General features: G+C 47.3%; 1 protein-coding gene across 2 annotated transcripts in view; it reads left to right on the forward strand.

The window, feature by feature from the left end:
• The first annotated feature begins 10,234 nt into the window (after positions 1–10,234).
• OSBP (oxysterol binding protein) overlaps positions 10,235–17,486 on the forward strand; it is a 33,822-nt gene continuing 26,570 nt past the window's right edge. For both annotated transcript variants that reach the window (XM_080816482.1, XM_080816483.1), the window contains exons 1-2: positions 10,235–10,648; positions 15,191–15,399. In XM_080816482.1, the coding sequence (XP_080672608.1) occupies positions 10,287–10,648; positions 15,191–15,399 (571 nt within the window). In that variant the 5' untranslated portion in view covers positions 10,235–10,286. The remainder of the gene's footprint in view (positions 10,649–15,190; positions 15,400–17,486) is intronic.

A 17,486-nucleotide genomic window follows, 5' to 3' on the forward strand; every position in this document is an offset into this window, starting at 1 on the left:
CCCCAGATCTTAGAGAGAGTTCATCCCTGTTTGAAACTGGTCACACCTGTTAATTCTTTGATTGCACCTCACCTGCCCTCCACATTACTGTGTATATGTATAGGATTACATCTTTTCTCTATGAAAATACTATATATATTCATTTCTGTGTTTCCTGCTTAATACCTGTGTGTTCCCAAGATCCTCCATATTCCACGAGGAGCGAGAACCTACTTGTACATTCACTATCCTGTCCCTAACACCCGGCTCAGGCCTGGAGATGTTCTAGCAGATGCTCAATAAACATTTGTTACATGGTGAATAGGCTAGGCTGTGTGCTACCCGGCATGCGGGAACTAAGGATGACAGACACAGATCTACAGGTCACATGCTGGAGGAACCCGCCCTGTAGCAGCTATCGTATGTGGAGAACACAAATGACTTAAGGCGAGACAACAAATATCACCGCAAATCCTTTAAGTCCTGCGGAGGGAGCATTACTTCAAGGCAAGGAATCAAAGGAGACGCTGTGCAGGGGGAATATTGTGCTGGGCATTGAAAGAAGGGGAAGCATTCACAGAGGCACCCATGTGGGAAAGCACAGGGCAAATGTGGGAACAGACATGGGGACCAATTTAACTGGAGCACGGAATACATCAAGACATTAGAGCAAGAGACTGCCTGAAAAGAAGTGACTACAGATTGTCCTGATTTGCCAGGCTAAGAGATCTGGGCTATATTCCGGAGGCAGCGGTGACCGACGATGACTCAACTCAGCCTTTTAAAACATTAAGAAAAATGCTCTTTTCAGATATACAAGTAGAAATAATAGTACAGTAGACACCCATATGCTTCTCACCAACATCCAACAGTTAACATGGGGCTCTATTGCTTTATAGAGATATACAGATACATAGAATAGATACACAGATATAAATGTGTGTGTGTGTGCATTCCAGAGTATGTATTACTTTTTCTTGGCTCATTCTTTCTTTTTCTTTTAATCTTTCTTTCCTTTTCTGAACAATTTCCAAGGAAATTACAGACATTATGACTCTTCATTCCCAATTATTTCTCCAAATATTAAAGGTGCTTTTCCTTCAAGGCATCAATACCAATATCACATTGAACAAATGTAGTAACTGCCTAACATCATCTAATACCAACCCTTTTTCAAATTTCCCCAGTTATCCCCCAAATCTCTAAAAAGCTGTTTTGTTTTGTTTTGTTTTTCAGAAGCAGAATCTAATTAGGTATGAGGTTGTGTCTTTCAAGTTTGTTTGTTTTTTTTTAATTTAGGGCCATCACCCCCTGGCCCTTTTTTATGACATCAATTTCCCTTAATCTTTAGGTCTTGTCTTCTAGAAAACCAGTTGTCTTTATAGAGTGCCTCACATTCTTGATTTATCTGATGGTCTTCCTTGGGGGTGTTGTTTAACTGGTTCCTCCAGCTCCTATAAACCAAAGGTTAGATTTGAAGGCTTGTTTGCATTCAGGATTCAGCATTTAGGGCAAGAAATCTTCATTAGCAGTGCTGTATACTTCATGCTGCAGCACACCAGGGACCTCATAAAAATATTGATTGTCCCAGGGTGAATGATGCTTACTAAGGTGGATAGCTGACTTAAGGTGGGAACAGCCAGGTTTCCCTACTATAAAAGTAGCTCATTATCTTTTGTGACTGACAAGTAATCTGAGGGATGTGCCTGGCAGCCCAAGTCACATTTTTGTAGCTGTTTAGTTTTAGCAAACATTTCCAAGTGCATTTAATCACAACAGCATCCCGGTAAGGTTTTATCCCCATTTAACAGAAGTGAAAACTGAGGCTCAGGGGGACTGCATGACTTTCCCGAAGTCGCAAAACCAGTAACTAGCAAAGGCAGGACACAAACATAAAGGGATTCACTTTAATTCAGTTTTATTTTTCTTTTTAAAAATATCACAATTAGGGTGCCTGAGTGACTCAGGTGGTTAAGCGTCTGCCTTTGGCTCAGGTCATGATACCAGGGTCCTGGCATTGAGCCCCGCTTCAGGGTCTCTGCTCAGTGGGGAGCCCGCTTCTCCCTCCCCCTCTCCCCCTGGTTGTGCTCTCTTTCTCTGTCAAATAAATAAATGAAATCTTAAAAAAAAAATTAAAAATCACAAATAATCTACATCTAACTGCAGATTTTCAAAGTGTATCCTCTCTCCAGAATTCAATAAATATTTCTCTCTTTTGTATCAACATTTTCTGAAAAAGAATATTCTTCACTTTCTTGATACCAGAGAGCACAATGCCACGGAAATGCAGTTTGTTTTACAAGGGCGTTACCGGCTATTTCTGTGTTGCGGAATTAAACTAGCAAAATGTAACAGGTGCTGGATTCCCCAGAGCTGAGTTTGTAACAAGAGTTCGCAACATCCCCATGTTCAATGAGCTACTGACTCTGAGACTTTCACAAACCTGTGAACCAACGCAATGATGCTAAAGCCAACCAGGGCCCTCTGGTCTGGAGGAGACACCCACCTGGAGCAGCACACAGAAAGCCAGGGCCTCTCAAGTTGATTTTCTCCTCATAGCGGGGTCAGCAGCCTGTGGACCAGAATGAGGAGTGTTGCCAGGTGGACTGGGGAGACCAAGGCCCTGAGGCTTCCCCCCATCCCATTCCAAGGATGCCCCTGGAGGCTCTTGGTCTCCTTACAAGAAAAAATTCGAGAGACCAGACACCCCAGGTGAGGGGTGCGAGCAGGAAAGTTTATCAGAGTGCGAGAACACTCTGCAGACGGGAGAGCCCATCGGCCCTAGCACACTGGCATTTGCGCTTCTACCTCTCCCTGACAGCTGTATGGGGAGGAATGTGACTGGAGGCAGAGGTTTCCTAGAAGCAGGATTTCATACTTTTTCTTCCTTATTTGGTCAGGGGTTTCCGGCCTTCTTTGTTAGCCAGCTTGGTTTCATATGGGTTTGGGGCAGTGGCCAGGACGGGCCTCCGACCTTCTGATGACAGAACTGCCCATGAATTCCCCTTTTCTGGTCTCTGGGTATTCTGTTAGAATCTGACTAGCTGCTTCCTCTAACATTTCTTCCTTCAAGGACTCTGGGCCCTTAGAATCTTTGAAGGGAAAATTCCCTTCATGCTGGTCTGGGACGTTCACCCTGCCTGAGGGTTCCAGAAGTCCTTGCTCTCTAAATTTCAGGACACCTGGATGGACAGTGGGGAGCAGAAGGAAGTCACGGGCTTGGGGCAGAGGGTGTTAATAGGTTTCATCTTTACGGGGGATGGGTTGGAATCCCTGGTGCGCCATCATTTGTTAATGAAATGGTGGGGACTCTGGAAGAGAAAATTTGACAAGAAAATTAAACAAACAAGGTCCAGAAGGCAAAAGTAACAATATAGCCACTAGTGGTCCTGAAAAGGTCAAGGATGGGGTTACAGGTGGGAAGGTCTTACGTCCAGCATCCCAAATATTAATAGCAGGATCAGCCCCTTTGGCCATTGGATGTAGCCATTAGACTGGGGCTTCTAATTCTGGGATGTTTTCTTCCCACCTGGCCAGTGGTGTTGATGTAGGTGCAACACGTTCTGTTAATGACAGCACATACTCCACATTGTTCAGCCAAAAAGTCAATGTAAGGTCAGCTTGTTGTTTGTAAGTACATTGGCCAAAGACAGGTATGACTTGGGAGAGATCTGAGAAATGCAATACAATGGGGAACGCTGTTATCCAAGGCTGCTGTCAGATTTCTCAGGGTGGTGCCATGATATGCAAATCCCCAAGGAGCTAATGCACTTCCAGCCAGCAGAAGGCCTATTGCCCTTCTGGTTCTGGCATGGGGTGGGCAGAATTATCTATGTGGATTCCAGGGTGCAACTGCCCCAATGTTTGAGGTTATCAGTGCACTGAAATCCTAGGGCCAATATGGGCTGAGTAAAGATGGGTCCCTGTGGATTGCGAGAAGGACGTACACGGATAAGGAGACAGTTGGTAGAGGTACATAAGGTCATGGGATAACTTGCTGTTCCTAGCTCCTGGAGCTGTTGGGCCCACAGGGAAGAGTTATTGTGTGTGCATTTGGGGAATCAGGGCCTCGCGCCCCCCCCCCCCGTATCCTAGGGAGTTGGAAAGTGGTTGTGAAGGGAGAAATTAAACAGTAATGCTGAATGGTGTCCAGTGAGGCCATGATCCAAAACATGGATGTATCGAGGTTTTACTAGAAAGCATGGAATTGGCACATACCCAGTGGGTGGCATTGTAATGTGTCAGTTATATTTTCTAAGCAGGCATGCCGCATTCCATGCCTGGAATACTGAATTGAGACATCGGAAAATCATCTGACGGTCCAAGGGTCACTGGCAAAGTGAAGTTCAGAGGCTGCCCCTGGAGGTGATGCTATTTGGCGGCTGACCCATCTTTCAGGTCTGTTTTTATGGGTTGAATTATTGGAGTTATCTGTAAGTGGAGCTTAGGAAATAAGCAGGGTCCACTACCTGAAATATCAGGGTGGTAGGAAGGGGTAGGTCAACACAGATTCAATTAGGGCTGATGAGAATCCCTTCTAGGGAAGGGGCACTGGGCCTGGTAGTATTTTTGGTGAAGACTTATTTTAGGAGAATGAACAGGATGAAAGAGGGGGTAAGAAAGATCTTTCTGGGGATGAAAGTGACAAATCCAGCAGCTGGAAAAGTTATTTCCCTTGGAGATTATGTTGGAACTCCTTCATGGATCTGCCCATGTTAGAGCAGTAATGAGAATGAGAAAAAATAAGACTTCTAGAGCCATATCTGAAGGTTAGATCCAATAGGAAAGATGTTTTTTGTTTTGTTTTGTTTTGTTTGAAGGAGGGGGGTGGCTTAAGGACAATAAGAAAAACAACTCAGAGGCCCAAGTAGACAAAGCATAAGAAAATCCAGAACTCCTAACGTTATAGCTTTTACACAACCATAAAGCTGAAACAAATGTATATATTAAATACAAGGGGAAAAAAACTACAAAACCAATAAATTCAAATTTATATTTTTTTTAAAAAATCCAGGCAATAGCTAAATGTATGAAGAAATATTCATAGTAGGATGTCAATCTTTTTAAGAAGTAGCGTAGATTTTCCACTGGCTCACGGGAATGGGATGGAATGTCACAGTTTTCAACTGTGGGCAGCCTGGACCCACAAGTTTATTTCTAGACAAATGAACCCAGCTCATTACACCTTAGAGCTTAGCTGCTGTTGGGTGCTAAGAAAAACCTGGTAGGGTCTCTACCACTTGGGGTTTAACTGATCTGAAGGTAAACCCTCCTTCCGTGTCTTTAATAAAACCATGTCTCATGGCTTGATCTGGGTAGAGACAGGCTCTTTCTTGGACACAGGTTAATTTTTATTGCCATAGTCAAGGATAGCCTGCTGAACCTTAGACTGATTACATGTTTTATAAATTTGTGAGCTTCTGAATCAAACAGCACATCTGCTATTAAGAAAGGCCTCATATAGCATTTCGCAGGGGCTGAGTTCGAGGTTCCTTTTTGAGGCCATTCTCATTCTCAAGAGAGCTATGGGCATGAGTTTGGCCAAGATTTGATTAACCCTCTTGACCTTTCTCAAGAATTGGGCTCTCCAGGCAGTGTGAAGGTGGTAATGAATTCCCAGGGCAGAAGACACTTGCTGAGTCACCCTTACAATAAAGGATGGGCTGTTACTACTCTGCTGAGACTTTGGAGGCCCAAAACGCATGATAATTTCCTTTAACAGAGCTTTTGCTACCTCTTGAGAGCTTTTTCTGTTCTAGCAGGAAGAGCCTCTATCCAACCAGTGGAAGTGTCCACAAAGACCAGGAGGTATTTATGTCCCTGAGATGGGGGTGTCTGAGTGAAGTCTATCTGCCAGTCCTCTCCAGGTTATGTGCCTTGTCTTTGGATGGGCTAGAGAAGTGGAGGTGTTCTTGTGACATAGGTTACAGATCCTGGTGACTTCCTTGATCACCCATGACAGGATAATTCCTGAGAAGACTCTAAGGAGGTTAACACATCTCTTTCCAAATGAGAAAAGTCATGTAGTCTCTTGATGATTTTCCATCAGGATGCCTAGGGAAGCATCACCTTTTGATGTCCACCGTCCCTTGGGATGGAGCTGGTAGTCTTTCTGCCGAGTCCAGTTTATTTTATTTATTTTATTTATATTATTGGTATTCTTTCTGCTGAGTCCAGTTTACTTCCCTCTTTGTATAATGGGACCTTTGTTGGAGGATTGGCTCATGAAAGAGTAAAGCTGGCTGTATTGGGAGTTTGGGGCCCTAAAGCCATCTTTTGGAGCTTTCTACAAATATCTGGACTGCCCTGACTTAAAAAATGAGTTCCCAGGACCAACATTCCCTCTGAGGTATCTGGATTGACACTGGTGAACTTTTGTGGTCCTTCTACAGGACGGGGCGGAAAAAGAGCAGGATTGTCATTGGGTCCTTGGGTGATCTCCCTCACCCTATCATAGTTTACTAGCTTGATACATCTTCTCATGCTCTCTAGGAGGCACAGTACCATGTGGTCCCTGAGGTCTAGTCCCTGCTGCCCAGGCTGATAATTCCAATTAGGGTCTATCTGACGTATGACAGTCATTCCAGCTGGGGTATCTGTTAGGCTGGGTAGCATGAAGTTTTTCTCTTCTGCCTGAGTACAGAATTGCTCCTCCGGATGGTAGCGATGAAACAGAATGACCTGAAGGTCCTTCCAGGTTAGATCAAAAGAGTGGAGTCAGGCTCCTGAATTCCTCAGTAAATTTGTTAGGATCCTCAGAAAACTAGCTTAGCACTCGTGGCACTGCCTGAGATCTAACATCAAAAAGGGGACATAGAGTCTTTGTGGTCCCCTAAGGTCCACTCACCACATCCTGGAGGGGGCAAAGGAACTTTTTCTTTTGGTCTGAGTCTGGTCAAAGAGGGTAGACTGGTTGCTAGGGTGAGGGACTTGTTGCTTAGGCTGGAGCCAATGGTGCTGAGGTATTTTTGAGGGCAGCTACTACAAGAATTCCTTTCTTGGGGCCAAGACCTAATAACCCCCCGCCCCCACTGTGCATGTTTTATATTTGTCAGGGGCATCCCTGAGGGCCATAAAGGCCTGGATGAAAGGGATCTCTACTCTTTTCTTGCATTGTATGGAAGACATCAACTTGCAATATGGTTTTATAGGTAAGACTATCATTTTCTGACCAGACCTCCCCTCTAGCTTATATGGTGGCCAAGCAATGTTACAAAAGAAAATGAGCATTTTCCTATTTAGGCTTTCTAATAGAAGCTGATCCCAGTGTCTCAAAATACATCCCAGGGGGGCATCTTTGGGGATAGAGGTGGAATTTCCCATTGTCTTCAGGGAGAGAGCTGACACCTGTAACAAGAAAAGGAGCAACTAAACCAGGGTTCCCATTACCAGAAGCCTGGAGTCCTATTTCCCTGAGGAGAGTTAGTTCTCTCTCTGAAACCTGATAGGATCTCAAGTGGTTACTCTTCTAGAAAGTTCCAATGGCGAGTGGCTGTGGGTGATCTCAGCCCACTGTCCATCCACCCCTGAAATCACGGCTATGGCCAGCATGCCGTGTGATGACCCAGCAGCCCTGACACCCCAGGGCCCTCACCTTTTTCCTGCACCTGCTGTCCCAGAAGTGATGGCCTTCCTGAAGACCCGACAGAAACGATGCCTGATAATTAACCCTGATGTCCCAGGATGGATCCTTCCAAAACGGGCATTATCACGATTTCAAGATCTCTGAATATCCCACCTCCCTTGCTCTGATATGCCTCTTAACAGCTGGTGGCAAACAACAGCTACCAAACAGGGATCTCTTGGGTGGTCTAAACATTTCTTGTCTGACCTGTTGATCTCTCCCCCACTTTGTGGGTAGTTCTGGTGAAACTAACCTCTATTTTCCAGTTCTCTTTGCATCCCTGAATTATTTGGGTTGAGTCACATTTAATTAAGTGGTGGATAAGGCATACCCAGAGGGAGAGATCTCAAGGGTCCTTTGCCAGGGAGTAAAATGGTTTATAGCTATTTTATGGTGATCACAGTTTGAGCTCGCAGTAGTGCAGGACCTCTGTGATACGGGAAAGGACATCTCACAGGCCTCCATGCCCCACCACCAACAGAGGAGAGTGCAGAAGAAGGTAGGAGAGGAAACAGTTGAAGGCAGACACTTTAAGCGGGTCAGTGTCCCATGACCAAGAGGCAGAGTCCTATAAACAGAGTCAGCCTGGGAATCTCAGACAGTCACCTTGGGACCAGGGAAGAGGATCTCGGTGTGCTGCTGTGTCACCTGCACGGGTGACCATGGAGCACTCTCTTACATGTCTCAGTCTCTCCCACCAGAAGTCTAAGACATCCAGAGCAGCTCGGAGCACTGGAGGATCAGTCCTACGTGTGCATACCCAAATGAGCCAAAGTTTTAATTACTAGTGAGATGCAAACCCCATGGGACTCTTGCACATCCTGAGAAATAATCTCCGACACTTCCATAAAACTTTTAGTCACCTAAGAGTGACTTTTGGCTGGAAGGAGCAAGTGTCCCTTGATTCTTTGGAGCTGAAAATTAATCTCTCATAAATGCCACCGGACCATCCGGTTCCCAGGTAGACCAGAGAGAGGAGAGCAAAGGAGGAACTCTCCAGCACAAAGACAGGCGAGAGCTGGAGGCTCACCAGGGTGGAGAGGGTCGCTCAATGCGCTGTTCCTTCCTTCTGGCGGGCTCGCCAAAACGGTGCCGCCCATAGACTGGGGAGACCCTGGCCCCTGTGGCCCGCGCCCAGCCCATTCCAAGGATGTCCCCGGACGCTGCTGGTCTCATAGCAAGAAAGAATTCAAGCACAGACCAGACACAGTGGATGAGCGGTGCAAGCAGGAAAGTTCATCAAAGTGCAAGCAGGTTCCGCAGATGCGAGCGGGTGGGCTCGAGAGCCGCACGCTCGGGGCTGGGGTTTCTATCCTTTACTGACAGGTGCAGTATCTATTACCTGCGGCGGGGAATTCTCAAAAGCAGGGCTTCCCGCCTTTTCTTCCTTATTCCGGGGGTTTCCAGCCTTCTTTGTCAGCCGGGGGGCCAGTCTGGTTTGGTCCGGTTTCCCGCGGCTGTTTTGGGAGGGCCGCCAGGTCGGGCCTCTGACTTTCTAACTGCGCTGGCCGCGATTTCCCCTTCTCTGGACTCTTAGAGCCTAACGAGCTGCCTACTCCAACACGGGCAGACGACCGTCCGGAATCAAGAGCTAAGGGCTGTGGTGCGATGAGGAGCAAAGCGGGGAAGGGAACTGGGAGCATCTTGGACCCGCGAAGGAACTGGGGAAGCGGTTTGTGGACGCCGCCGCAGTCCGGGCTTCCAGCTCAGAGCCAGCTGCGAGGTGGACGCCCTCAAAGAGGGCTTCCCACAGGCAGTGCCAAACTACCGAGACTCGCTCCTCCCAACAGGAAACGACGGATGTTTTTGACTCAGGAAGAGAGACTCCAACACCGCGCCGATGCGAAAAAACGCTTCTGGGAAGAGGACTCCGCTCGCCTACCCCGACGAGCAGGCAGCAAGCAGACTCGCCCCCAGGCGGGCTTCCCGGGTCTTATTGGTTGTCTCCAGTCAGCCCCTCTCTCAATTGGTCAGCACTGCCTAGGTCAATTGTCACAGACGCTATCCGGAACCAATCATCTCTAACCTCCACTCTGGCTCTCCTCCAACATGTGAGTGACGTTCAGACGAACCAATAAGATAGGGAAAGTGAGGATGTGAAGCCGAGACTCCGTCCCTTTTTCTTCCTCTCGTTCAGCAAATGGGAGCTAAGGCTGAGCAGCTGACACCAACCACCAATCCGTAAGGGCGGAACTGGGACGTACAGAAGAGTGATGGGAGGGGGTGACGTGGCAGTGACGGGATCATAAACTGAAATGAGTGGCGGAAACCCTGGCCAATCCGTGATCGAATTGGCCGGGCACTCTGCATTCTCGGGTCCTCCCGGAGCGCCGGAGACTCCGGGAAAGCACCAATGGGCTTGTACGTGAGTCTGATTGGCCTTCAGCTGAACCAGTCAGCGGCGTGCCTGCAGGACGCGTCCCACCCCGGGCTCTCACTGGGCGGTGTGGGATGACAGGCCCGAGAGAAATGCCAATGTCCTAGGGGTCCTCCGCAAGTGACGCTCAGGAGCACCAATCGACTGTCTCCTTCCCGGCGGCCGAGCCCTCCTCCCGCGGCGGGACTGGCGGGGCGGGGACGCTGCGCGGCCGCTGCTGATGCGCTAGCCGTGTGGGGCTCTCCGGGCGGCGACGGCGGCTCTCGTAGGCGGTTCCGGTCCTGTATCTCGGGGCGGCGGCGGCTCATGGCGGCGACGGAGCTGAGAGGGGTGGTGGGGCCAGGGCCGGCGGCCATCGCAGCTCCGGGCGGCGGCGGCACCGGTCCCCCCGTGGTGGGAGGCGGCGGCGGTCGCGGAGACTCGGGGCCAGGCTCCGGGGCCGCGCTGGGCACGGTGGCCGCGGCGGCGGCGGGCGGCCCGGGCCCTGGCGCCGGGGGAGTGGCGGCTGCGGGCCCGACCCCTGCGCCGCCGGCGGGGGGCTCCGGCGGCTCGGGCGCCGGGGGTTCGGGCTCGGCTCGAGAGGGCTGGCTCTTCAAATGGACCAATTATATCAAAGGCTACCAGCGGCGGTGGTTCGTGCTGAGCAACGGGCTCCTGAGCTACTACAGGTAACTGCTTCCGGGGCGCCGTCCCCCACCGCAGCCCACAGTCCCCGCGCCGTCACCCTCTGGAGCCGGCACCGCAGCCAAGGTCGCCCCAGGCCCCTTTTCGTCACCTGCGCGCATTGACAGCCCGCGACGCGAGCCCACCACCACGAAAGTGAACGCCCCGGGTCTGAGCCCTCCACCCGGGTTACCCGCCCTTGGTGCAATACCTTCCCCTCCGTCCCTGGCCTTTCCAATTGTTTGGAGAGCATCTACTCTTCCATTGTGTTTCCACCAGCACAGAGGTGCAGTGATGAATTCTGCAAGGAAGGCGCTGTTGTGGGTGCTAAGGGACGCATGTAGGAGAGCAGAGCCTAGGCATGGCTCTCCAGGAACTTGCTGTGAAAGTCCCAAGTCTTAGCTGTCTGTGCCCAGTCTCCAGAATTCAAGGTTATTAGCAGCCCTTGATGTACCCGCCGTTGTTCTCTCCACTTTCAGGCACAAGGACGCCAGGCACAGGGTGGCCTTGGTATCTACCCCCTGTTTTCCTTATCTCTCCCAGACTTGGCATATGCCTTCACCTTCTGGACAGCCCAGAATGGAGATGAGCACTCCAGTGCTGCTTTTATTCACACTGATCCCACCTGCCCCCCATGGGAATGGTTTAAGTGGTTTATCTAGTATTTCTGGGGTTTCTTTGGTTGGTTAGGTTTAAGTTTTATTAAAAGAAGAATGCATGTCTTTGGTATGATTACTTCTGTTCCACAGTGTTTGTTTTGGAGTGTTTAATATATATTTATGGTGACTCACAGTCTTGCCGTAAACTGCAGCATGCTTTTGGCTACTTGAGTTACTAGATATATGATACTGGATTTGGGAAGAGACATAGACGTTTTCCGAGTGCTGGACAGTTTGGATAGTTCCATTGACTCCTGACAATAACTCTGGGAGTTAGGAGATATTCCCATCTTACTGATGAGGAGACTGAGACCTAGCTGGGCAACTTTTCCAAGGTCTTAAGGAGTCAGGATTTGAAACTAGTTCTCTTCACACCAATATAACCTAAAACTCAGGTTAGTGTTACATCAGATAATAGAGATCATTGCTTGCCTATAGCAAGTACGTTTCTAGATCACAGTTACTATGTGTCCTTTATACAAAATATAATTAGTCTGTTTAAGGGAGACTTTGCTTAATAAAATGGCATTTCTAATTGAAATTTTTTTATAAAGACCATCCTGTTTGAGACCCCAAACGCTGTGAAGAACAGCTCACACTTTTTCTCTTCCTCTGCAGGTAGTCATTCTGCCACCAGGAGAGTTAGAGTGAATGAATCTCTTGCATCAGCTCTTAGAGAATTTTGAGGGGAAATTGAAGGTGGGAGTTGGAGGTTGTTGAAGTAAGAACACATTCTTATCTGGTCTCTAACAGTGGAAAATGCCTTAGCACATCCTCACTGCTTCAGCTATGTTGTGAATAGTTGTGTATGTCATTTGCATTATTATATGTTCAGAATTGATTTTAATTTTAACCCTCTCTACGTATTCATCCAGGATGATCAGTGGAGGTTTAGATCACAAGTCTGACATTTTAGTGTGTTCCAAAACTTTCCCCCTCCTCAAGTCCTGCTTTCCTGTTACACTGACCATCATTCTAATGTTCAGTTGATTCGTATCCTAACTTAGCTTGTAAGTCACTGTTAACATTGATTCCTTGTCTTCAGAAGTTGTGTCACAGTCAGCTGCAGGCCTTACTGTGTGGCCATTTTTCCTCATCCAAGTTCTTACCAGTTCCACTTTACAGGCCGGTTGATTCTTTGATCAGTTACAGACTTAAACAATGTTGATATTGGCTGGACATTAAGAACTTAAATGTTGCGGTCTCTTCAGGTATTTGCAATCACTTTTAACTTGTCTCCTTCAAGAGCTAGTGGCACCTGTCTGACTACAGATCAAACTCCTTCCAAAGCATACCAAATCACATATTGGGAAATGTGCATATGCCTGTCTTTGCCAGCTAAGATGGTCCCACCCACAAACCAACCAAGCAACAGGAACCAGGGTTATCAAATCTGTGAATCTGTGCACTGCCTTCAAAAATCACACTGAAGTACTTCCTACCAACTACACTGGTAGTTTATTCTTCTAGACAGGGTTCTTAGGGTTCCCATCTCCTTAGAGTTATTTAGCTAAATTGTCATTCCTCCCACTTTTTGTGTCTCTGTAACCTGTCATCTCCTCTATATGCCTTTTATAAAATGCTGTTTTCTTTTTAACTGAGGTCATGTATTTCTTAGACCCATCCTGTGATGAACCATCCCAATGGGTTTTAGCGGGCCACTTCCCTCTTTTTACCCATCCTCTTCTTCCTTACACACACAGGTACGTGGATGTCCCATTACTTAAAACCATAGGTAGAATCCCAGCTTTCCCAGACACATGGTGATAGGGCCATATAGCATTAATTTTCCTGACTAGCTTCCGGAGATTAACTTACTGTTGTGGCTGGCCTTTTTAGGGAACTTTCTAGACAGAAAGTACCACCTAATTGATACGTAGTGACCGAAGAACGTATCTTGCACTCCGAAAATCATATCTTTCCAGCCTCTGTACTAATCATCTATAAACATAGGTGTATCTGCCCAAACCCAAGAGCTCCTGAGTCAAGCCTGCCTTATTCCTAGGGTTCCTTGGTAGTTCTAGAACTGCTGTGGACTTATGGGATTTGAGAAACTCCTTAAGTTCGTGAAGATGACCCAGGCAGAAGACATTCGTATAAGCGTGTGGTGAAAAGTATCAACAGATAGTGAGGAAAGTGGTACAAAGTCCAAGTAGCACCCTTGGAGTAGAAAGCAAGGGTGAGCTGGTCTGTCAGCCGCGGGTCTGAAATTTGGCCTGCATTATTCATAATGTAACTGAAGCTTGGGGGCGGGGGAGGCGGGGGAGAGGAGGTAAGAATAGAAAAAACAGGGATTCACGTTACAGTGTAGCAGGTGCAGGGGGTGGAAAATGGCCCAGTCCATTGAGACCCCGCTGGCCATCCCATACTGCTCATTTGTGCATTTGAGGAAGAAAAACCAGTTTCATGTGACACACTGAACAATAGCAAATCTGTCTTCCTAAGCACAGTAAACAGACTTTCTCAAACATACCAAGTCTTAGTTTCTGGAGATGGGGTGTGTGTCATTTCTGGCATGCAGGAATTCTGGATGTGCCAGGTGTGTGGGGCTGCTTGGCGCCAGTGAAAGGGAAATGGCTCCGCTCTGCACTGTGGCAGTTGGCAAAGGACTTTGACCTCTGTATGTTCCAAGTTGGTCAGGGAAAACTGTGGTCTCAACATGCAGGTCTCTGGGCATAACCCAGCGGGTGGCAGGGAAATTAGCTCAGTCTGCAAGGTCTATGCAGTTGTGCTAGCAGCTTGGTATTTTCTGTGAAGTAGCTTGTCACCAAGTGGTGATGTAAAGTTCAAAAGTTAGGCTATTAATAGAACTGTCAGTAGAGATGGGGAAAATTTTTACACCCAGTCCTCTGAGAACAGATTTGCTGAATCTTTCCTAGCTATTAATAGGATGGCTTAGGAGTTCCTACCAATAGAGGTCAGTGGATCTTTGGAAAGAGCATATTCCCAAAAGATTATACTACCTGGTGATTCTTTTATGATTATTCTTTCTTTACTCCTACAGAGAGCTAGTTATTCCTTTCATATCATCTGAGCTGTAGTCAATACTTAATACCTAAGCATCTCAGTGTACCTTGCACTGATGCAGTAGAATTCTAAGCGTAGTGTGACAACTCTCATTTGGGCTGAGTTGAGGTGAAATGCAGCTATTCTTTCTCGGAGGGAGTGAGATTGTTATAAGAAATTTTGTTGTGTGAGTTTATAAATCACTATTTTATTTTTTTTTAATTTTATTTATTCATTTGAGAGAGAGACAGAGAGAGCACAAGCAGGGGGAGAGGCAGAAGGAGACTCCTTGCTGACCTGGGAGCCTGATGTGGGGCTCAATCCCAGGAACTGGAGATCATCACCTGAGCTGAAGGCAGATGCTTAACCATCTGAGCCACCCAGGCACTCCATAAATCACTATCTGTAACTGTTGACAAATCCATACACTAACACCATACACATTGCTAAGTAAGAAGTAATTCCTGACTACAAAAAGGTAATGAGGGAACTTTTTTTGGTGTGATGGGCATGTTCTACATCTTGATTGTGAAGGTGGTTACACAGTTGTGTACATTTGTCAAAACTCACTGCATTATACACTTAAAATTGCTGAATTGACATAGCCTTCCATGAAGGCTCTTTCTGAAAAGCCGAGGGTGAGAGGAACAGCAGAGCAATACAGTCTGACTCTGAAACACCACTTAATGGCTGCGAAAGGAAATCCCTGCTGATTGTTTCTGGAATTTTAGGGAGCCATGTGAGGGAAATAGTAGAACTTGCTGTTTCCTAAGGCTGCCGCATTTTCAAAAGGCTTAGAGCTATGAGAAGACAAAGAAAGTGGTGAAGGATAAACCACCCGTCCGCTTTCTACTTAAGCTGGTCTTTGTCTCATTATTGCAGGTCAAAGGCCGAAATGAGACACACCTGCCGTGGGACCATCAACCTCGCCACGGCCAACATCACCGTGGAGGACTCCTGCAACTTCATCATCTCCAACGGCGGCGCTCAGACCTACCATCTGAAGGCGAGCTCAGAGGTGGAGCGGCAGCGCTGGGTGACGGCCCTGGAACTGGCCAAGGCGAAGGCTGTGAAGATGCTGGCAGAATCGGGTAGGGAGCAGAGAACACCACGTGTGGGGAGCTTCCTGTTTGCGCCTCCTCGGCACATCCCTTATTTTATCCCTCACTCTCAGTCAGTTATCACCCATCCAACTGACTCAGGCTTGTCATCATCATGTGACATTTCTCCTGGAGTGGTGGCTTTCACCTGTCCACAGTTCTGCCCTGCGAGGTGTCTGGAGATGTTTCTGTGGTCGTAGCTGAGGGTTGCTGCTCCTGGGGGCATCCGGTGACTGGAGGCCAGGGAGGCTGCACGGGACAGCCGTCACAACGAAGAGTGAACTGGGCCCAAACGTCAGTAGTACCGAGGCTGAGAAGCTCTGTCGTAGAGGTGCAATGGGTGTCCTTTTGGCTTTTAATGCCATTTGGCTACCTTAAAATTTGGGGAAAGAAGTATTTTATGGCTAGGTCCATCTTAAGATCATTACAGCTTGCAGTTCGATTCCGTTGTTACTTTTTTTCTTTTTCTTCTGACATTTTCTTACCTAAGTATCTTCTGAGTTGAAACAGACAATCTGGGATGCCTGGGTGGCTCAGTGGGTTAGAGCCTCTGCCTTCGGCTCAGGTCGTGATCCCAGGGTCCTGGGATCGAGGCCTGCATCGGGCTCTCTGCTCAGCAGGAAGTCTACTTCCCCCCTCTCCCTCTGCCTGCCTCTCTGCCTACTTGTGATCTTTGTCTGTCAAATAAATAAATAAAATCTTAAAAATAAATAAATAAATAAATGAAAATAAAGAAACAGACAATCTTTATAGGTTGCCAGAAACCTTATAGGGGATACTGCCCATGAAAAATCTTTAGTTTGCCTTAGTTTCACCAGAAAGAGTGGTATACACATGTTTTGATATTTCTTCAAGGAAAATGGTGGGATTTCCCCTGCCCCACTTGTTGATAGTTTAAGCACCCTGAGCTTGTCCACTCAGAGCTGACTGGGATGGTCACCTGCTGGCTTTTGTTCATCTCTTGTTTTACTTATCTGCGGTCATTTCCCACACTGTATTTAAAACCTGGTAAACAGTGAAAGGAATATTTACTACATTGTTAGCTTTTTTGGTAACAGGTTATATTTTGGGTTTAGTCCTGCCTCTCGAGCTAGCAGATAGGGGAGGTCTTTCCTTATTTCTTTTGTTTTGATTTTAGTGCTGATGTTCCAAAGGAAGTGTCACTGCTAGGAAAGCATTTTGCAGTTGTAGGACTGATAGCGAGAGGTGCAGCATGGTCCTCTATTTGACCTGCTGCTGGAGGGTCGCTTAACAGAACACCTTGCATTGCTTTCAGTGCAGGGGTGGCTTTAGTGTCAGATGAATTTATCACAAAGTTCCTGAGCCCTCCTTTGGAAAAGGTAAATTAATGAGTCTTTTGGTGATGTGGACATTGCTTACAAAGAGCCAGACTGCAATTCACAACCCATTGCATACAGGGCTTACCCATCATCTATAGGATGGTGGTGGATTTGTAGTAATGATCAGGTTGGACTGGATTGGAACCCTCAAGCTTGAGTTACAAGGCTCTACAATTCATTCCCAATCCCAGAAGCCATTGAGCTTCTCCGTCCTGTCTTCCAGGGGTCATTGGTTCTGAGACTTCAGTGTGCATCAGAATGGCCTGGGCAGCTTATTCAAAATGAAGGTTCCTGGGCCTGGCCTCACATCAGCCAAATCAGTTTCTGGGGTGGGGCCAGAATGTTGGCCCCTTTAATAAGCCCAGGGTTGGGAGGGTGGGGAAATTGAATGTAGGTGGACGAAAGGTACAGACTTGTAGTTATAAGATAAATAAATACTGGGGATGTAACATACAACATGATGACTATAGTTTTGTGTTGTTGTTGTTGTTGTTGTTTTTAAGATTTTATTTATTTATTTGACAGAGCGCGTGAGCACAAGCAGGGGGAATGGCAGGCAGAGAGAGAAGAAAGCCCCTGCTCCACAGGGAGCCCAATGCGGGGCTCAAACCCAGAACCTGAGTAGAAGACAGATGCTTAACCGACTAAGCCACCCAGGCGCCCCTACACGATGACTATAGTTAATACTATATGGTATATTTGATAATTGCTAAGAGATTACATCCTAGAAGTTCCCAT

The sequence above is a fragment of the Martes martes genome (assembly GCF_963455335.1).
Source record: "Martes martes genome assembly, chromosome: 10".
In the NCBI taxonomy this organism is placed as follows: Eukaryota; Metazoa; Chordata; class Mammalia; order Carnivora; family Mustelidae; genus Martes; species Martes martes.